A 20,827-nucleotide genomic window follows, 5' to 3' on the forward strand; every position below is an offset into this window, starting at 1 on the left:
ATGGATATAAAGTTTGTGCAATTCCGAATTCATTTGGTATTTTAAAAACAGATTTGAAATTAGTTATTTTTGGTAATACTCTTGGTTATGGCCTATGAAACTTAAGAATAGGTTTTTATTCTATTATCATATATTTTTAAGAGTGTATTGTTTTGATAATTGTAGAGAAAATGTTGATGAGTTGTTGAGGTTGAGGAAACTCGTAAGGGTGGTTTAAATCCATTTTTAGTAGAAGTTATATCCAAATTTTTATAAAAATATAATGATTTAGTTAAACCTTTTGGTTATGTTGGTTGTATGATTTCCTCACATGTTTATGCAAACTAAACAATTTGAAACTATAGGTACTAGAGAAAGTAAAGCTCAAATTTTCTAGACAAAATTTTTTAGAATTGCATTAATTGACATCATATTGTTATTGATCTTGTCTTAGATATTAATTGCTAATTTCATTTTATAACTATCTTTTGATCTTATAGGTACTTTACATCAACAAAGTGTTGGTGCTGAAGGTTTAAAAACTGTTTTAAAGCAGGAGGAATGGCTCTGCTGCATCTAATATAAGTAGTGTTGCTTCTTATTGTGTTGCAATATTATGCTTACTATTACTGATTTTGTTTGTAGCTCCTTTAAAGCGCATGAATAGCTTGTGTTTCGATGAAAAGCTATTTGTTCTATCACTTTATAAGGTGAATTAATTTTTTTAAACTTCTATTATCTCATATTTGATAACAACCTACTCTATTACATATATTTTGGAAAAAGAAGTTCTAAGAACATTTTCTTTTTGCAGGTCTTGGTTTCTATCTTAGAAATTGCTCCCATCATTTTATACATTAGAGATGTTGAGAGCCTTGTTCTACAATCACCAAGGTTATACAACTTGATACATAATACTTCACTGTTTTTGAAAGGAGATGTATGAACATGATGGAGTTTGTAATTTGTAGTTTATATTTTGGAGATCAATAATTCTTTATTTTTCTTGTCTTATGTATCTATCTAGTTCATTAGGGTTTTTCAATGTGTCTTATTAGTTTGTACTATAAAGTTTATATGTTAAAGATTTATAAAACAATTTTAATTAAATGAAAGATATTTGAATTATCTATGTTATTATATATTATATAAATGTTGATTTGCTGAGTAAATTAATTAATATATTAATTAATTAAAAAAATATAATTTGACAAATCATACGTGTAATTTTTATTAAAAAATTATTATAAAATAAATAATATTTTGTAACTAAAGAAAAAAATATATTGTCACAAAAAATATTTTGAAGATCAAAATTTGTTATCACTTTTGTAACGACTTTTGGTTTTTTGTATCAGAAAAATTTGTTACAAAATATTACTTTGAATTGTAACAGTTCCATTTTATGTTACAAAAACTTTTTGTAACGGGACATACTGCAACGACCCTTTTTTTGTTACAAAATTCTTTTGTTTCAAAATTTCGATTTTTTGTAACAAATTTTTTTGTTACAAATATTACTTTTTCTTGTAGTATTATCTTAGGAATTTATTGAGATCTTCCTTCTAGATAAAGTAGAGAGATAGTAGGAGATATTTCAGGAGATAGTTGCTTATTTAGATAAGTAAAGTTGAACTATTTTTATTGTGTTCGACCTTTATAAGGATAAGTAGATAAAATTATCTGTTTAAGTGAGCTTTTATTCTTATTAGGTCTGATTTTATATTTTAGGTCAGAATATAAACAATATTTTTAGGAATATATATATTTTTAAAAATTTTATAACAGAATGAACTAATTTATTTATTTATTTATTTATTTTACCATGTATTAATTTATATAATATTACTGATTTAGATATTATAAAGAATAGAAGTGACTTAATTAGTAGGAAGCTAGTGCATTCTTGCACTAAGTCGCCTCTTTTTTCTATAAATATATCATTAAAATAAAATAGATAATATTAATAATTATTTTTTTGGTTAAAATTTTATTTATTTTAAATTTTAAATTTTAAATTATGACTTTAGTTGGTTAATGTTAGTTAAATAAAAATATGGTTTATAATTTTTTAAAATTAATTATTAAAATTGATTAATATATATTTATATATAAATATATATATATATATATTAATTTATTTTTAATATATATTTTATATTTTAATATATATTTTATGAGGAGTGTTAGGGGAACAATAAAAATTTTGAACAACATGAACAACCATCAATCAAATAAAAATACACTACACCCTAATTTAATACTACTAATCAAATTTACTTTTTTAATCCTATTAATTCACATTGTTTACATATTATTCAAAAATCTTATTGGTTACTTATACTTTTTCTTTGTACTAATAGCTTATTTATTTTGATATTGATTTAGCTTACGATGGTTGTTTTTGAAGAAAGAAAGATAGAAAAGTCGTGCATTTAACATCACGTAAGTACTCAACATGCATGTGGATGAGGTCATACTAGAAAAGGAGGAATGTTAGGTCCAGCAACTTTGTGATTTGTAGCTATCAAATAGTTATTAATGATGGTTTTAATGGTGTGAGATTTTATCCAATAGCTTACTTTTCTTTGCTAGTTACATAATGACCAAAATTTAACAAAGTTGCTGGCTCCCTATCCTTCGTGCTTTAACCGCTTTAATTACTTAGGGACGTTGTTCGTTACTCTTACATTCGCTATATATACAGTCACACATACACACACTCCACACAACTATATAGCCTACTAGGTTCAAAATTAATACAGAATTATAACTAGTAAATAGTAGTCAATTATTAATATCAATGGCACTCAATACTTTTCGTCGACGACTTAAATTGCTGATCCCTGCTGTTAACAATGATGAATTGAAGGAGATGAGAGGGAACCTGGCCATGGTAGCAACTATGGTTGCGAATGCAAGCTTCCAAATTGGTCTGAATCCACCCGGTGGAGTTGTCCAAGACCTCGAAGGATTCGTCGGGTTTCCAACACCCAGGGATCCAAATCAAGCACGTCCCGGACAATCTGTGTTTGCTATGTTAGACACTAGCAACTACCAACGCTACCTTTGGATCAACAATTTATCTTTCTATACATCTGTTATTACCTGTGTCTGGCTTGTAAGCGGTCTTCCGATCAATCCCGGTTTTCCATCCTTCTTGTTGTCAACCCTTATGATCGTCTGCCTCGGTCTACTTGCCATATCCTACTCCCTCGGCGCTTTCATTGTTACCCCACACGACTATCATACTTCCCTCTATATCTTCTACGTTGTCCTTTCTTTCTTTGCAGTTATGGTAATTCTGGTTCTAGTTGCCCGCTTTCTGGCCATTTTTATACGCGACCCTGATGTTGATAACCACGCGCATGAGAATTAAGAATTTAAGATCACCTATCCCACTACCATATAATGTTTAGGTTAAAGTTTAGGTAAAAATTCACAAGGCATTAGTTAAGGATTGGTAGATGATAATTTAGTTAAATTTCTCAAAGGGAAAGTATGAGGAGCTAATGGAATATTTGTACAATGTGTACAATAGAGGTTTATGGAGTATTAGAAATATAACCATTAGTATTACCTTTTCCCATAAATCCCAAAATCAGTTTAAATTTTTGAGAAAATGTTTATTATCCCTAGTACTCGAATGGTTATTCTAAATAGTATGGAATGTTCATTTTGTAACTCAATAGCCCATTGTACAAATAGTCCATTATCTTTAACAATTATTAATTATTAACTTTACATAAACAGCATGTGAGTTTTTACCTAATTTCTATCATTGTCCTTTACATTTAATACGCTCTATCTTTTTCTAAATATTTTATTAATTATTTGGTCAAAATTAAGTTTTTTTTTTTAAATATTTTTTTCTTCTATTATTATCTTCTTTTCTCTTATTATTCAGTCACTTTTACTTTCAAATCACTATAATAATCACTGCTATTAAAAGAAGATTATGATAGAAAAAGAGTATTTTTAAAAAAATTTAATTTTTATCAAATGATTAAAATAGAAAAAAATGTTTGAGTAAAACTATGACGTTTCAAATGTTGTTATGGACTAAAATAATATTTTATTTTTAAAAAATTATAAAATTATTATATTAATAATAAATGAATTTTAGATAAATTTATATGTAAATTTTTATTAGTGAAAAATATATGGAAATATAAGAATTTGTAAATTTGTGATATAAATATCTCGGCACACCACTACTCATCATACCGCTAAGTAGTGTCATCTAATCTTCCATATTAGTACGTTATACTGAGTTGTGAATTTGTGATATATGGGTTTAAAACCCTACCTCTGGTTTCTTTAATATATGCCTGATTATGGTTAATTATAGGCTTGTTGGGGTTGTTCCCTGTGTCTTTATTATGCAAATTTCTCCTTGAAGTTGTATCTGGTAATTGAGGTAGAATATATATTCTCTTTGTGTACAACAATAATGTGTTTGGCATAATATATGTATACCGTATGGTTTATGTACGTGCCCTTTAAGGTGCTTTTTATATTATTATCCTAAGTGTACACTAAAATCAATCATAAAAATTAATTATAATATAAATATATTAAAATATAAATATACATTAAAAATAAATTAAATTATACATATATTTATACATAAATATATATATTATAACTGATTTTGATATACGAATAATATTTTTATTTTTTATTATATTTTTCATTAGTTTTTTTATATTTTTTCCTCCGTGATTCTTTTACCTTTTATGTTTCTTTTCTTGAAATTCATATTTATTTATCTATATAAATCATGTTTGTTATAGAGCAAGCGGAATAGATAAAGAATATGAAGGATGAAAAAGTATATCTATTTTTAGAGTAAAGTGACAAATAAATTTCTATAAATTTATATTTTGGATAAATTAATTTTTAAAAAATTACTAATAAAATTTTTTAAGATAACAAATATGAACAATGCAAGTTGATTTAAATTAAGATTTTTTATCCTAATTATAGGAGACTAATTTAAAGATAATGTATCCACATCTATTATTTTAAAAGACTTTATTAATATATTTTTTTTAAAACTAATCTATCCAACATGTACATCTTTAGAACTTTATTTGTTACCTTACTCTTATTTTTATTCAAAATTTTGATCAATCAAAACGTTAAACTTCAAGTTGGAATGAAGTGAAGATGGACGTTATATACTAGCATTTCTAAAATTTCCTATTTGGATAACATAACCACAATACCTTTTCTCAACGTACTTTTTTTTTATATTTAATATTTAAGCATATATATATATATATATATATAGAACCGAATGACACTGGTATCAATTTAAGTAAATAATGTGGATGTAATTTTATACGATTATAATACGTGTAAACGAAAGAAAAGCTACTAATTAATCATCACATGCATATAGAAATAAGTATTTAATATCTTAATTTTTTTATTATACTATTATAAATAAATTTTATTTAGTCAGGTTTAATTACTCTATTATAACATATTTGATTATTGTGTTTATGAACGTGGTCGAGAAGAAGAAGAAAAATAAGAGAGATATTTCAGACGCTAGTATCTTGTTATTCTTTGAGTATTCTAACGGATACATTGAGCACACCTTCCTACTAATTATATTAGTTTCACACTAGTGACGGATTATTCAATTAAAAAAATTATGTGAACTAAATATGTAAAAATATACATAAATTCAAATAATTTATTTAGTGATTAATTTTTAATTTATATAAATTATTTTTAAATTTTATATCCAACGACATCCCATAAAATTTACGAAGGTTAAAAAATGTATTAGTAGCACGTGTCAAAAATCATCAATTTTAAAACTTAAGATATATAAATATATTCTAATAATTAATTTTATATCCAACAATATCCATACGTTTTCTCATATTTTTTTAATAATAACTTTAAGCTAGTTATTATATATAGAGTCAAATCTAGTCCTTTTAAATTATACTCTTAACACATTTTTTAACCACTAAATTAAAATTATATTTTATTTATTGTGTTATATAAATGTTTTTGTTTTTTGGACAGTACTATATAAATTTTATTGTTAGAGGCTTTGCACCGAGAGAAGCATAAATGAGATGAGAAGGTTATCTCATGTACGAGGAAAATTAGTGTTTCAATCATTTTAGTTATTAATTTTTATCATAAAATATACAGTAATATTATATGAGTAAATTATTTTGGTAACTAAATTTATTAAATAGCTTATTAAAACAATAAAAATCAATTAAAAAAAAGGAGAAAATACATGCATAAGAAGAATTTTTTTTTGTTAAATTTAATTATAAAAATAATTTATTTACTTAATATTTTATAAAATATATATTATTGAGATTAATAACTAAAACTATTAAAATATCAGAATATCTGAAATACTTAAAATTTTTCCGATGAGACTTTGGATTTTGATGGGTTGCAATGTAGCTGGGTACCCATCTGGCGTGTCTCTTTTTGGTGCATTGCATTACTGTGAGCATACGCTTCAAACCCTACATTCTCAACCCTCACATACTTGGTTTATCAATTGCGGTAACAATAATGTTCTTGATGTTAATTTGGGTCAACCTTTTGGATATTCTTTAGAATCAGCTAGCTACCCGACACAGCCCCAAATTGCAATTTCAACTCGGACAAGCGCTATAGTGGAAGAGAAGCTAGCTGGTAAAGAAAGCAAGAAGTGTTAGTTGCTTTAGTTAGTGCAGTTATAACAGCTTTCTGTTTTGGGAAACTGCTTCTAGCTAGCTCTGTTGATAGCTAGAGTAGTTGAATATGGTTAGGGGCCACTATCTGTGGGTACCCAATCCAACTCCATCCGGTCGGATAGGGTTGCCAACCCATCTGCAGCGGATAGGATACAGTTTTCGTGCGGATCAGGTACGGTGTGGGTTGAGTCTCAACCCTATCGGACCAATCCGTACCTTATATATATCTTATATACTTATATAAAAATATGTTTTAAGTGGATGTTGAACCAAAGACCTCTCACTAAATGCAAAAGATTCTTAGCCACTAAAAAAATATCATTAATTGATAATTTAATTTTTTTTACATAAAAGTCAGTTTTATTTTAAATTATCATCAAATTATATAATAATATTGTATCTTTTTTGTAATCCGCGGATAAAGTCGGGTACTCGCCGGTTAAGAATGGATAGAATTAGGATTGGAATATTCTCAACCCGCAGATAAAGTAGTAGGGTCGAGTTTATACAAAAATTTCAACCCGTAGATAGGATTAGGGTTGATTCCAAATCTTATCCTACCCTATCTATTATTACCCTTAAATAGAGTTTAGATGCTGCATGTTGTTGAACTAATTAGAATAATAATAAGATAAATTTTATGGCGTTTATAATTTTATATCTAATTTTTATCTAATTTATTTTTATAATAAATTTTAAATATTTAATAATTATTTATTTTTATACTTTTAAAATTAAATATTAATTTTAAACTCTTTTTAATAAGTTAGATAACCACTTTTAAACACCATATATAACAATCACCTAATAATAATTCATATCTACATTACCTTCTTCACATTCTCTCTTCTACTCAATTACTACAACTATTGAGGAACCATAATAACAAGGAAAACATTTTAAACCCAACGCTGTTCTATCTCTGACAAAAAACATAAGCCTTTTTATGGAGCACAATTTACTCTATAATTCATGGGGTAACTTACTAGGAAAAATGGACTCTGAAAAAGAACAGATGAATATATGGAGATACGAAATATATTCAAAAGAGCACATTAAGAAATAACAAAATGGTAGAATAGACTTCAAAAGCTGTAGAATTCAGCCTTGTCAACACCCAAAAAAAAAAAAAAAAACAGATTCAAGAAGCGAGACAAGCCATAATAAAACTATGAACACAAAAGAAAAAATATCAAGCACAAAACAAGGTTAAAGTGGATAAAGTGAAGAGATAGAAATACGGCATTTTTTTTTATGTTTCAACTATCCGAAATAGTGATAGAAATATAATAGAAAGACTTAGAGACTCATAGATGGATTCAGGACTACGAGTAAATCAAACAACATGTTTTTAGTCTTTCCTCCTGAATTCTAACAGATATATTGGAATGACTTTTGTGTATCTTAAAAGTCATCAAAATAGTTAAATTGAACTAAACTTCAAGTAGATATATATATCTTCTGGTACTAAATTAAAAATTGAAAATATTTGATAAAAAATATTAATAAAAAATAATCAAAATTTATTTGATTTAATATTTATTAATTATTAATAAATATTAAATAATATAAATTTCAGCTGTATTTTTTAATCTCCTTAGTATTACTGATTAAAACTTCTCTCATTAATTACAGAATAGGAAGGGTTTTGACGAGTTGACGATTGGCGCAAAGGTATTGGCCCTTACTTTGAATTAGTCATGATATTATTTTATTACATATATTAAATGAGATATGAATTTTATTTTGACTTGGCTCTTATATATTTATCGGTTTCGCTACGTTACCAATAGCCAACTTCTGCCAACTTTTATTTATAATTGTGTTTCATAGAAGTGTGTTTGTGGATGTGTCTAATAAAAATGTATTTTTTATAGCTGTGTTTAATAGAAGTGTCTTTATAGATATATTTTTTAGATGTGTCTCTTTATATATGTATTTAAAATATATTCATTATTAGACATATTCACGAACACACTTCTATGAAACACAATTATAAATAAGAGTTGGTAGAAGTTGGCAGATAATATGTTGGTACCCTATACTTTTCCTATATTTATTAGAGAGATAACAACGATAGATATCGAAAATAACATTTCGCGTTAATTATTTACGTGTAAAAGTAATATTTTTCAAGTTTGGAATAAGTCCTACTTAAGGATAGACCGACGATAGAGCTCTTTTAAATTGGAAAAAAAATTAATAAAATCATCTAATCACTTTTAAATTAAGGTAATAGAATTTACAAATATCAAAAAAATAGCAAAAATTATTATAAAATAGTCTTAAATTTATTTTGTTTTTATTAATTATTGTTAAAATAAATAAATATTTTTAGATATAATAAACACATAAATATAAATATTATACGTATAAAATTATATATATTAAGTTAAATAAGATAATTTTATGATATTATTTTATTAATTTTACTCTAATAAAAATAAAAATTCAAATATAATTAAAATAATATTTTATTATTTTACAAAATTTTTTTCTATTAAATTCAACTACCATGTATAGTAGGACCGTATGTCCCAATATTTATAATCTCACCAACCAACTAAAACCTAAAAAGTTCATTCATTAAATATGCCCTAATAAGTTGCCAACTACTAACATTGGATACCCTGTAATTCGAAGGTAGTTTGTCTGCAAGAATTTAATAAAAGAAAAAACAAAATGAAAAGTGGGAAAGGAAGATTAGTGCATGCATGTATGTGAATAAATCTTGAAAACCCTAGGAAACCAGCATAGCACTACTAAAAACCTTTTTTGTTACATGCAGGTTTAATTTGTTGTGGAATTAAATACACATGATATAAGTATTTTGCTGTTGATTTTTAAAGTCGCAAGTAATTTGCTCTGCAAAAAATTACTAAAAGTTGTATGCAGTTTTGAGAAAGATTAATAAATTCTATTGAATTTTATTATTAATTTAGTTATGAATTTTTTGCACGACTAATAGCTATGTGTATATTAAAATTAGTTATTAAAATTAGTAACTAATTAAAATATATATTAAAATATAAATATATATTTAAAAAATTAAATTATACGTATATTTATACATAACGATAATGTTACAAAAACAAAAAAACAACTAAAATTTACTCTATTTATTATTTTTTAATTATCACAATAATTAATAAATATTAAATATTTTCGTATACACAAATACATTAGTTTGGCGCATGTCAAATTTAAAATTCAACTATAACTTTCTAAATCTTACCCACTTTCAATCATATACCACAAAAAAATATCGCATTATAGTCCACAGCAAACCCAAAAATTATTAGACTAAAATAAGTACTCAAGTCCTATGTGCTTTCGTTGATGCTGATCGTTACTCTCTCTCTCTCTCTCTCTCTGTTCAAAATTAATGGCTCTCAGGGATTTTGCGTGAACGACTTCGACTTTTGATGCCTACTATTGACGGTGAGGAATTTTGATTGAAGGAGATGAGAGGGAACCTGACCATCGTAACAACTCAAGCGTGCCCGGTGGAGTTGTCCAAAGCATTGTTACCCCACATGACTATCATGTTTCCCGCTATGTCTTCAACGTTTTCCTCTCTTTCTTTGCGGTTCTCGCGTTTCTCTTTCCATGCGCCCGCCTTCTTTTATTGCTTCTGGCCACTACACAACAAGGTAAGCGTGGTAACTATGATGATTAAGATCACCTCTCTCACTTACATGTTTTCATTTATATTTTTTACTGATAACAATTGAGAAAGCTAAGAAGATTAACATCTTTTATTGATATTATTTTAAAGATTTAGTTGATATGTGTCTCGTTAAAATTATTTAATTAAGTAAAAAGTTATTATACAAAAAATGTGTAAAATTTAGTTCTTTTTGAAAAGATAATAGTTACTATGAGTTATTGTTAGTTTTGTGAAATAGTTTCAAGTAAGTTTAGTGTATTATAGATTTAAATGTTGTATTATTGATAGTTTAGGAGAGGGTATAAAGTATTGTGAGATTTAATATGTTTTTTAGTTAATTACAATAAATTTTATGATAATTTATTTATAAATTTTTTAAATTAGTATATTATAATTTTTAGATATTATCTTAAATATTATTAGATATTATATTAGATATTTTTAATACTTAATTATTTATTTATTTTTTAACTTTTTCTATCATGATATCTAAATATTGATAATACTAAAAAAATAAAAAAAATCAGCATTTATTTTATTTAGTATTTATTAATTATTATAATAATTAATAAATATTAAATTAAATAAATTTTAATTATTTTTTATTAATTTTTTTTGTTATTAAATATTTACTTAAAAAATTTAGATATTTTCATAAATATGTAGCACAATTAATAGTTATTTTAAAAATAATAGTTTTTTTCCTTGGTTAACAAATTTTAAGCGATTAAGTTATATAACTTAAAAAAATCCATAAATTCTTAGGAGCTAGGTAATGACAACTATCTCGGTTAAAAGTATTAGGTAATTATATTATGTCAAAATTATTATTATTGTAATCTCGCTGTTTTTGAACATTGTTACAGATAAGTAGTACTCTGATGCATTTATTAATTGTCCATAACAGCTGTCAATTTTGCTAATGTTTTCATATTATATTAAACGACTAATTTATTGAAGTCACCAAAAAAAAAAATGCTAGGAAACAATGAAAATTTTGAACAACATAAACAACCACCAATCAAATGAAAATACATTACACCCTAATTTAATGCTACTAATTAAATTTACTCTTTTAACTTTATTAATTCACATTATTTACACATTGTTCAAAAATTTTGTTAATTACCTATATTTTTTCAAAAAAAAAAACCCTAATTTATTGAAAAACAATCGCCTACCCACCTGCGTCACCAACTTTGGTAAAATTTTATTTTTATTAACACTTTTAATTATCAACTCAACATTTTTAATTTAATAATCTAATAATATATTTTTAATTCATATTTTTAAACATTTTCCTCTAATTACTGGTAAAAAAAAACAATAAATACTACTAACGTGGTGTGTTATTGCACTCTGATTTAATATAATTTATTACTCACCTACCGTTTCCTCCTTGCAATATCAACTAATAAGAGACAATATGCTCTTCCCTCACCAAGAAAGACTCATTCTCTATATTCTGTGTATCTTGATTTTCCAATATTGCTATGGGTTCATCCTCTGTCCATCCATAGGTTTTGTATTCCCTTAATTTTGTGGGGTGTCTGCAAGTACATTTCTTTTGGGTCGAATCGGGATGCAAATTAAGCTGATTCACAGTAAAGTTTTGGTCACGGTCAGTATTACTCATTTGTTACTTATCTATACTCTATAGGCATTAGTTAATTTTTGGGTTTTGAATGTCTGTTTTTATTTTGAGTCTGCTGAGATGGTTTCGGTGTTTATCAATTGCTTATTCATCAAACACAAAGCCATTGTGTATGCAAAGGGCATGGATCTGGCTTCTTTGTGCCTTGGTTTTTCTTAGAAAGAGAGTAAAACCAACCATTTCTCCATTTGAACTGCAGCCATAGAAAACATTGTTGAGTTAGTAAACTTTGTGTGAAAATAATAGTTAGTGACACTCAAATGAGCTGTAATCATTTGAATAAAGCTTAGTTTTTTTTTTTTTTTCAGAGTTTTCACCTCATGACTCAAAGGAAGGATAATTGTGTTGTATCACATCACACATTCTGGCAAAGTGGTACTAGAGTTCTAATGTCAAAGGCTAAAGAAGCACTACAAAAGCATGATCAAGAAATCCAGTCTCTCTCCAATAAAGCAATCTCTTCTCCAAAAGTCAGAGGTATGTCATTCTCTCTTTTCTTAATTATATCTTTATTCTATGACTTGGTAATGTATATAACTAAGTGATTAGAAAATCTAATCGATTTTCACCAGTGATTAGAAATAGGAAAAGTATACAGAACCAAGAGGTGATCAGGTAAAAAGTAAACAACTTAACTAATTTATAATTATATTTAATTAATTTTATTTGTTTTTAATTTATAATATTTAATATTAATTGCTTCTCACCTCAAATTAAAACTCAAATTAAAATTCTAAATGATACGTTGGAGAAATAGGGGTGGGGTTCACGGTGCAGTCCCATTCTCCAGAGATGTTCCTCACTTGAAGAAGCCTAGCATGGGTGGTGTAATTACTCTTAATGAATCGTATGAAACTTTGGTGCCGTCATCGCTGTATCACGTAAGTGTTTTCCCTTTTTCTCATTGTAAAATTTTGAATTTGCGTTTAGTGTAAGCTTGAAATTTAGAATGCCCAGTTAAGTAGTATTTTTGTGGGTTTAGGAATAATGAGTTAATTTTATATCATAACTACAATTTAGGGTTTAGGCTAGCTCCATCGCAATGGAAGTGAATTTGAAATTATCGTAGTTGCTATAACGAACCTAGGGTAAACTAAGGATTAGGGATGTGTTTTAAATAATTTTTAAGTAATACTCTTAAGTAGGAAACTTTTTAGAGATGCACATTAATGTTATGATAGTTCTCATTATTCAACTCTAATGATTTGGTTTGAAATTATACTCTTCAATGAATTTGAGCCTTTAAATTTTTAAATTGTTTTCCGTTAAAATTTATTTTCAGGTTTTCCCATTTGATTTGGTGTAATTTTAGCATTTCAATGTTTAAAATATCTCAATTTTTATATGCATGTGAGTAAAAATAAAGTATTTGTATATCATACGATATATTTTTTAGGCTTCTTCATTTTTGTTGAACGGTATGTTATCCAAAGCATGAAGAAGGTTCTTGGTTACAGTAATATTATGTGCTTTTGGTCCCACATTGATTTCTCTTTTTCTTTTTCTTTTTTGGTAATTCTCTTTTTTTTTTTTATTATTATCTGAAAATTGGTATAATAGCAAGATGAATTCCGTGGATAATGAGTTATTTTGAATCATTTGTTATAAACTCAATCCACATAGAAGGGAGAAAACAAGTTAATATTCAATGGTCAGTTAAATATTCCCCTTTGACATTACAATCAAAGAACAAATAACATTTCTATATAGTTAATGGATTTTAATGAAATAAATATAAAGCCCTAATAAAATAGGGTGCTAATGTGCTAATAATATATTTATTAAATTTTTTATACCATTTACGTGCATTCAATGAATAGGTGCAGGTACTACATTTGTTATTTTCATTAGAACAAAAGGTACAATGCAAAGTATTGGTTCCGACTTAGAATTCTTTTTCAATTATTGGTTTGCGAGACTAGAAAAGTAGTAAGTAAAATTTTTAATTTTGAATAATGTTACTGACCAATAAATATACTTTAATAAAATTTATTTTTTTATTTTCCTTATAAGGTTGCAAACAGTTGCCAATGAATAATAGTTCAAATGGCATAATCTCCCCATACTCAATTAGTCAATTAAGAGGTTGCGGGTTCGAGTCTCCTATCTTTGATAAAAAAAAAAGGTTGCAAACAGTTTTTAACGGCGATATATAATTATTCAAGTATTCTTTTTTCCTTTTCTTTTTAAATAACATTACCAATGTTCTGATCATCAATAATTATATTTTAATAATTTTTTTTATTTTCCTTTTCTTTTAACTTAAGTTCTGATAATAGATACAAGCCTAGCTAACATAGATCGCGGGACATTTATATATCAAACTAAACACATATCCTATTTACAATTTAAAAGTGAAAAATTACACACACTTTAACTGTGATGATATTTCCCATTTTTGAGCTGTATCATTTTTAGGTGAAAATAAAATTCTAATTCTATAATTTAAAAGTGGAAGAAAGCCAAAATTTACAAGGAAAAGTATAGGTAACTAACAGTATTTTTGAACAATGTGTAAACAATGTGAATTAATAGGGTTAAAAGAGTAAATTAATTTTAAGTATAATTAGTAGTATTAAATTAGGATGTAGTGTATTTTTATTTGATTGGTTAAGAATCTGCTCTTCAGCATATGAGCCCATTGGTTGACCTGCATACGCAACAAGATCTCCAACCTTCCTACCAGTGAGTCCAGAACCAACGGCTGTGACAACCCCAACAGCTTCCATACCTGAACACATTAAAAGTAAAAGTAATCAACATATGATACTTTCTGCATCAAATATTTGACATATTAGGATTTGTATATTTGTAATTTGCTTATCCTGCTGGTTTTCTTTTCCCTCCTTTCAAGTTTTACACTGCTTTCCTATATTAAACTCTCAATGGAAGAGGTTCAAATAAGAGAATGGCAATTCATTAAAGAAAGGGATCACCAATAGAGAATAAGAATACTACATAACTTAGAAAAAGAGAAGATTTTGAGTACAAGATGCACAATTATATTCTTTAGAAAAAGGAAAAATACGAGGAGTAAAAATAAACAAGAAAACAAATAAAACAAGAAAATTCTTATGGCAAATAGATAGATGTCATTTATTATAGGCGATAAGGAGTCATTACTATTATTTTTGGATAGAAGTGGGGCATTACTTCTAATTTGTTCAATTCTACAAAACTGTCAACTGGGCAAGCAAAACCGCCAAACCGGTGAAAGTTTGGGAGCAAGGAGAATTCAAATAAAAATAATATTTCCATATGATCTGGATTTGTACATTTTGTGCTAATGCCCTCCTCATGGTTCAAACCTCTCCCGTTACCATCAAAATTAAATGTCATACATATATATATAGAGAGAGAGTATCAACTACACCAGCATAAGTTAGATATAAATCTTTACACCATTTAATAACCTTTTACTAAATAATTTTTGCAAAGCACATCATTCGTTTAATGGTTTATGGTTGTATAGTTTAAAATTATATAATCTTAAAAGCTGTTCACAGTATATCATATGGCCTTTGATCACTGCAAACTCTTGCTGCCTCCACAGCCAGAGATTTTTGCCATCAAGCTTGATAGATGCCAGATAATTGGAGTGAATCAAGCCTGAAGGATTTGAGAGATTCAATGATCTGGTTGACAATGGCCATCCCGGAGTCGCTCTCAGTGCCTGCAGCCGAGGCCACCGCAGCTGTGCTAGTGCTCCAAAGGTCTTTCACGGATGTTATTTTGGAAGGAGATAGCAATCATAGCATTATGGTTGTCAATGCTCTCCTGGCTCCACACACACCAGTTTGGGCTTTCGGTTTCTAATGAAAAGGCCCTTTTATAAATTTTCACATTGTACATGTTGACAGAGGGTAATGTAGTGGCTCACACTTTAGCACAATATTTAACCAAGTTAATTTGGATATCTTGAATATGCAATGGTAACATAATATCAGAAAAAAGGAAAGCCCCACCCACTAGATCTTTGGCATATTAAAAGGAAGGAGCATTGACTTGCTTTCACACCAAAGTCGTACGCGTCTTCTTTCATTCATCCATCAGTTGCTTACAGGTACTACTCTTAAACTCAATCTCTCTATCTGTTGCTTGTTTTTTCTTGTTGGTTATCTTATTAGTATCGTTATTAACTCGTGATTATTTTGTTTTGCATTGAATCCTATTCTTTTCTTGTTTGTTTTCATTATTGTTCCCTGTCCCTCTCCCTCACCCTCAATTTTGGTTGCTTTCTGATTCAACTCTGTTTTGAACTCATAAAGTAAATCAAGGATGAAAGCAAAACAATGCATATAATATTTAGTTTATGACCGAAATTTTTAAGATTTCTTATCATGATTAACTAAATTTCTGTAATGGTTATGAGATTTAAGGTTTTCACTATTCTAGTTTCTTGGATTTAAAATTTACAGTACTGGTCCGGAGATTCAGCTCTAAGCTTCATATGTTTGTTGCTAGACATATGGTTAAATAATGTTTTATTTTGTGGCAATTAAACAATGCAAAAATGAGGCCATTATAAGAATAAGGAGTGATAAAATCGTTTGCACATCATATAAACTCTTTTTTGTCTTTTTATTTTTGTCTTATTTAAGCATTAAAACAAAACGACGCTATTTAGCCAGCGTTCAGTATGACAAGTCAAAACCAACTTAGTATTTCATTCATTAACTCAATGCTAGAAATGATTCAGGGACTAATATGGTGTCCAGAGTTTATTCTCGAAGACTAATATAATAAATTTTGAATTTAAAGTACTAAATTAATAAAAGTTGTGAATCTGAAAGACTGTTAGAGATTTAGTCTAGGGTGATTATAGAAATCATTTAGGAAATCAACTTTTTTTCTTTCAACCAACATCCAATTTAAATTACTTCATAAGTTCATATATATTCCATTCTTTATTCTTAGTTGTGTTCTCATAGTTTAATTTTTGTAGTAATTTTTATAATTTAAAAGAAGTGGTGTGTTTTACAGCCACTTTCAATTAAATATTTAGTAAAATATTTTTTGAATTACTATTTTTTTTGTGGAACTAATTTATCTTATCTAAATTATTCAGGACCAACAATAGTTATTTGTAGCAACCGGTAAATATATAGATGTGTATACTTATTTCAAAGTATAAAAAATATTATTTATATATTAAAAATACTCATTAAAATTAACTATTTGTATATAATATATATTGTTTAATTTATTTTTAAAATATATTTTATATTCAAATAAATATTTTATATTAGTGGTTGATTTTATATTAGTAACATGCGTGTTCTAATTATTAACATATGAATATTTGGTCGGAAAGTAGTATAATGCCCATCGAATTTATTCAAATGAATTTTTAATTGGCCTTTAAATTCTTTTTGTTTTATGACAAAAATAAGAGTGCATCAATTGATAAAATATTATTTTAAAAAGTGTTGTTATACTATTTACCTTTACAAGAAGTATCATAGAACATTCCAAGTGAGATCGCCCAATATATAATGCGCACCTCATCATCGTCTTCTTTGAATCAATTTCAAGTTTTTCTTATAAATTATGTATAAATTTTAATTTAGTCCTTCTTAAAATTTTTATTTTAGTTTTTTTATATTAAAAATTAAATTTTGGCCCCTCTTCAAATTTTGTTCTAACTCTGCTCGTGATTCGTTGGTGAAAGGTGTAAGCAATCTTCAACTTAATTTCTCTCATTCATGCATTCTCCATTCTCCTTTATTGAAAACTAGTAATAATGGAAAGAAAAATATGGGATTCTTGTTGGGCAGGAAAGAGAGCAGTTGAGACTAGCAGGAGGGTTTGATTCACTTGATCCGGCCTCGACAATGATGGACCAAATCTTTATCGTCATTATAATTGTTGGGCTTATTATAGGTATATTAGGGGTTTCTGCGTATAGAAACTTCTTGGTTGTTCTTCCCATCCTACTCTTGAAAGATCCTACCAAACCAGCAGAACATCTTGTTTCTTATCTTCTTCTGCCTGTATCTGTGAAGTTATTAGCATGGGTTACCTCTGGGATTTGCACCGATATATTTGGAAGCGAAAAGGTTGTTGGAATCATAATCATTGCCCTGTCGCTGATGATGGAGTTCTTAAGGGTTACTGGTTTAGTAGGTAACGAATTCTACATATGCGGGTTTGGTTTTCTGGAGGGTGCTACCAAAATTGTTGGAGCTATATTAATATCCCGGAGAGCAGGCAGAGTGAATGCTGGATGGGTCATTTTTTCAGCGATTTATTTGCAATGTCTAGTAGCATTGAGTTCCGAGATACGTTCTATGACGAAGTTCACTGACATCCCATCACCATCTGATGTCCACCGTATATATGCTTTCAGAATCTTCGTGCCTGGGAAGGTAGTGGTAACCGTGATAACAACCTGTCTGGCGGTGGGGTACGGGTTCTACTGCTATTGGAAGAGGCCAATTTGGGCGCAACTTCGTCAACAAACACATCACGAGTTCTTGATGGTAATTGCCGGCATTTCGTTTTTAAGCGGCCTTAGCTATCTCAGTCAGCTATTATACCTAAACTTGATTTTCCGGTCCGCTCCGTTGGTCCCTCCTGCCAATCTAAAAACGCTTCTGCTTATTGCCATACTGGTGTTCGTCTGCCTGGTTTTCTTCAGTCGTCACAATTACCGTTGCTTGATTTTCGTGGTGTTTTTCATTCTTAAGGCTACCTTCATGGTAAATGCTTTTTGTCAGACTCCCTTCAAGAAGGAAGATTACGGACTCGAGCTTTTTTGGCCATATTTTATTGACAACACCATCTCTAATGTTGTAAATGCAACCATAGTTGTTGTCGCTGCAGAGAGCTTCCCTGAAGAGACTAGGGCTGCTTGCCTTGTTATATCAGGTGCTGCTGGTATGCTTGGAGAAATTCTGGCCGCCCTTTGGTTCTTACGCGCAGGACACCGTATCCGGGTGAGTTTCTTTCTCCTTGTTGTAATCAGTTTGATTGCAGTTTTTACGAGTGTTGCGGTGCCAGACCCACCTAACAACCAGCAGAATCCAGCGCCGCCGAACAACCAGCAGGACAACCAGCAGAATCCAGCACCGCCGAACAACCAGCCTGGAGATCACCAAGAGTAATAATCATAGTGCCGTCATAATCTTATTTATCAAGCTTAAACAAGTCTCTTGTTATTGTAATGAACTACTTATGGACATGAGATAAGTTTCCACATGTCAGTAAGGTTAAATAAAAGTATAAAACACATGCTTTGGACATGTGTATGTGTTAAGACTTATGTCCTATATTTAGTGTCATTGAGAGAGGATCTGAGAAGATTTCGATAGAGATCTGTACGAGATATGCTCGAGATCTTGTGTGGATATGATTCAGATTATGTCTTTTATGGACCGACATGAAAAAGGACATCTTTGGGCCCGCTATGATGTCGAGTCTAATCTAGGAGCTGGTCCATAGGGTAACGTTTATTTTTGCTGACAGAATATATAGATATGCACAGCACATTTTTAAAAAGTGTTTGAAACTAGAGATATGGACATTGAATATATTGTCTTTGAGATAATTTTTTATATTTTTGTGTTTATTCTTTTACAAAGGATAATGATAGATACAAAATTTAGAAGAGGGACACAGACTTTTTTTTTTGTCTATAGATATTTTTTATTATTCCACTATTATCCTTTCTTATTTTTCCTAATTTGTGTTGTTCTCGGAAAATAATTTCTTCTCCATGCTCTTTCTTTATCTCTACATTTTCCTTTTTTTCTTTTTTTCAGGTACTCTTTTCTTTCTTATAAAATTTTTTATTGGGTTGGATAATTCATTCCTTCTTATCGTTATTAGTTCAATATCATTTTAACCTTGTATTATATTATTTAATTTATAATAAAAATAATAACAAAAATAATTAGTCTTAAAATTTTTGAAAGATAAATATTATCAAAGATAAAAGTGATCTTTTAAAATACTAAAAAATAATTTATAAGTTGTAATTGATTTTATATAATTAAAAAAAATCAATTTTTTGAAAAGAAAAATCAATTTTTAAATAAAAAATTAATTTTTTAAATAAAAATAAATTTTTATGTGCAAAAACTAATTTTTTTCACGTAAAAATAGATTTTTTTTAAAACTGATTTTTTATTTAAAATTAATTTAGCTTATTAATTTAAACGAAATTTTTTATTAATCAAACTCAGATTTATTTTTTTGTTAATATTAACCATAGGAAAAGTCTAAGGAGACAGCAATTTTGTTAAATTCTGACCAGCATGTAACCAGCAAAGAAAAGTGAGCCATTGGATGAAATCTCATACCAATCTCACACCATTAAAACCATCATTGATGGCTACAAATCACAAAAGTTGCTGGCCCTTGACATTCCTCTTAACCATATGTATTCCTACATATTAATAATAAATTTAAAAATAAAATAATTATATTTATAAATTTTATTTTAATATAAATATTATTATATAATTTTTTATTAAAATTTTTGACTCCTTCAAATATTTTTTTTAAGTTCTACTCTCATTCTCTATTAAATTAGTTTATATTTGATGTAGAAAATTTGAAATTATATGATTATTTTAGTCATTTTATATAATATTTTAGTTTTATTTATGTGTATTCAAACATAATACGGGATATTATATTAATATCTTGTATATGGTATCTAAATACAATACACAAAAAATAATTTTTAATGTCTCTGTTCTATTATTTCTGTCTCAATGTTCTGTTCTATCTTTAAAAACAAACGCTACCTAAAAAAACATAATAAGAGTGAGCCTATATTTTTGCCTTTTCTTC

At 27.9% G+C, this 20,827-nt stretch overlaps 1 protein-coding gene across 14 annotated transcripts; it reads left to right on the forward strand.

Annotated features, from left to right (window-relative positions):
• Window positions 1-9,961: 9,961 nt before the first annotated feature.
• On the forward strand, window positions 9,962-19,586 carry LOC107623980 (uncharacterized). Of its 14 annotated transcripts, none has more exons than XM_016326430.3 (5): window positions 9,964-10,357; window positions 12,337-12,909; window positions 14,658-14,780; window positions 15,582-16,091; window positions 17,806-19,586. In XM_016326430.3, exon 5 carries the CDS (start codon window positions 17,863-17,865, stop codon window positions 19,132-19,134), a length of 1,272 nt encoding a protein of 423 aa, XP_016181916.1. In that variant the 5' UTR covers window positions 9,964-10,357; window positions 12,337-12,909; window positions 14,658-14,780; window positions 15,582-16,091; window positions 17,806-17,862; the 3' UTR covers window positions 19,135-19,586. The 14 variants fall into 14 exon arrangements, with proteins under 14 accessions (XP_088361395.1, XP_088361396.1, XP_016181916.1 ...); XM_088505268.1 differs by having other exon boundaries at window positions 14,658-14,774; XM_088505262.1 differs by having other exon boundaries at window positions 12,337-12,505; window positions 12,601-12,643; window positions 12,786-16,091.
• Window positions 19,587-20,827: the final 1,241 nt, after the last annotated feature.

The sequence above is a fragment of the Arachis ipaensis genome, chromosome B2, assembly GCF_059453495.1.
Source record: "Arachis ipaensis isolate K30076 ecotype BB chromosome B2, ASM5945349v1, whole genome shotgun sequence".
Taxonomy (NCBI): Eukaryota; Viridiplantae; Streptophyta; class Magnoliopsida; order Fabales; family Fabaceae; genus Arachis; species Arachis ipaensis.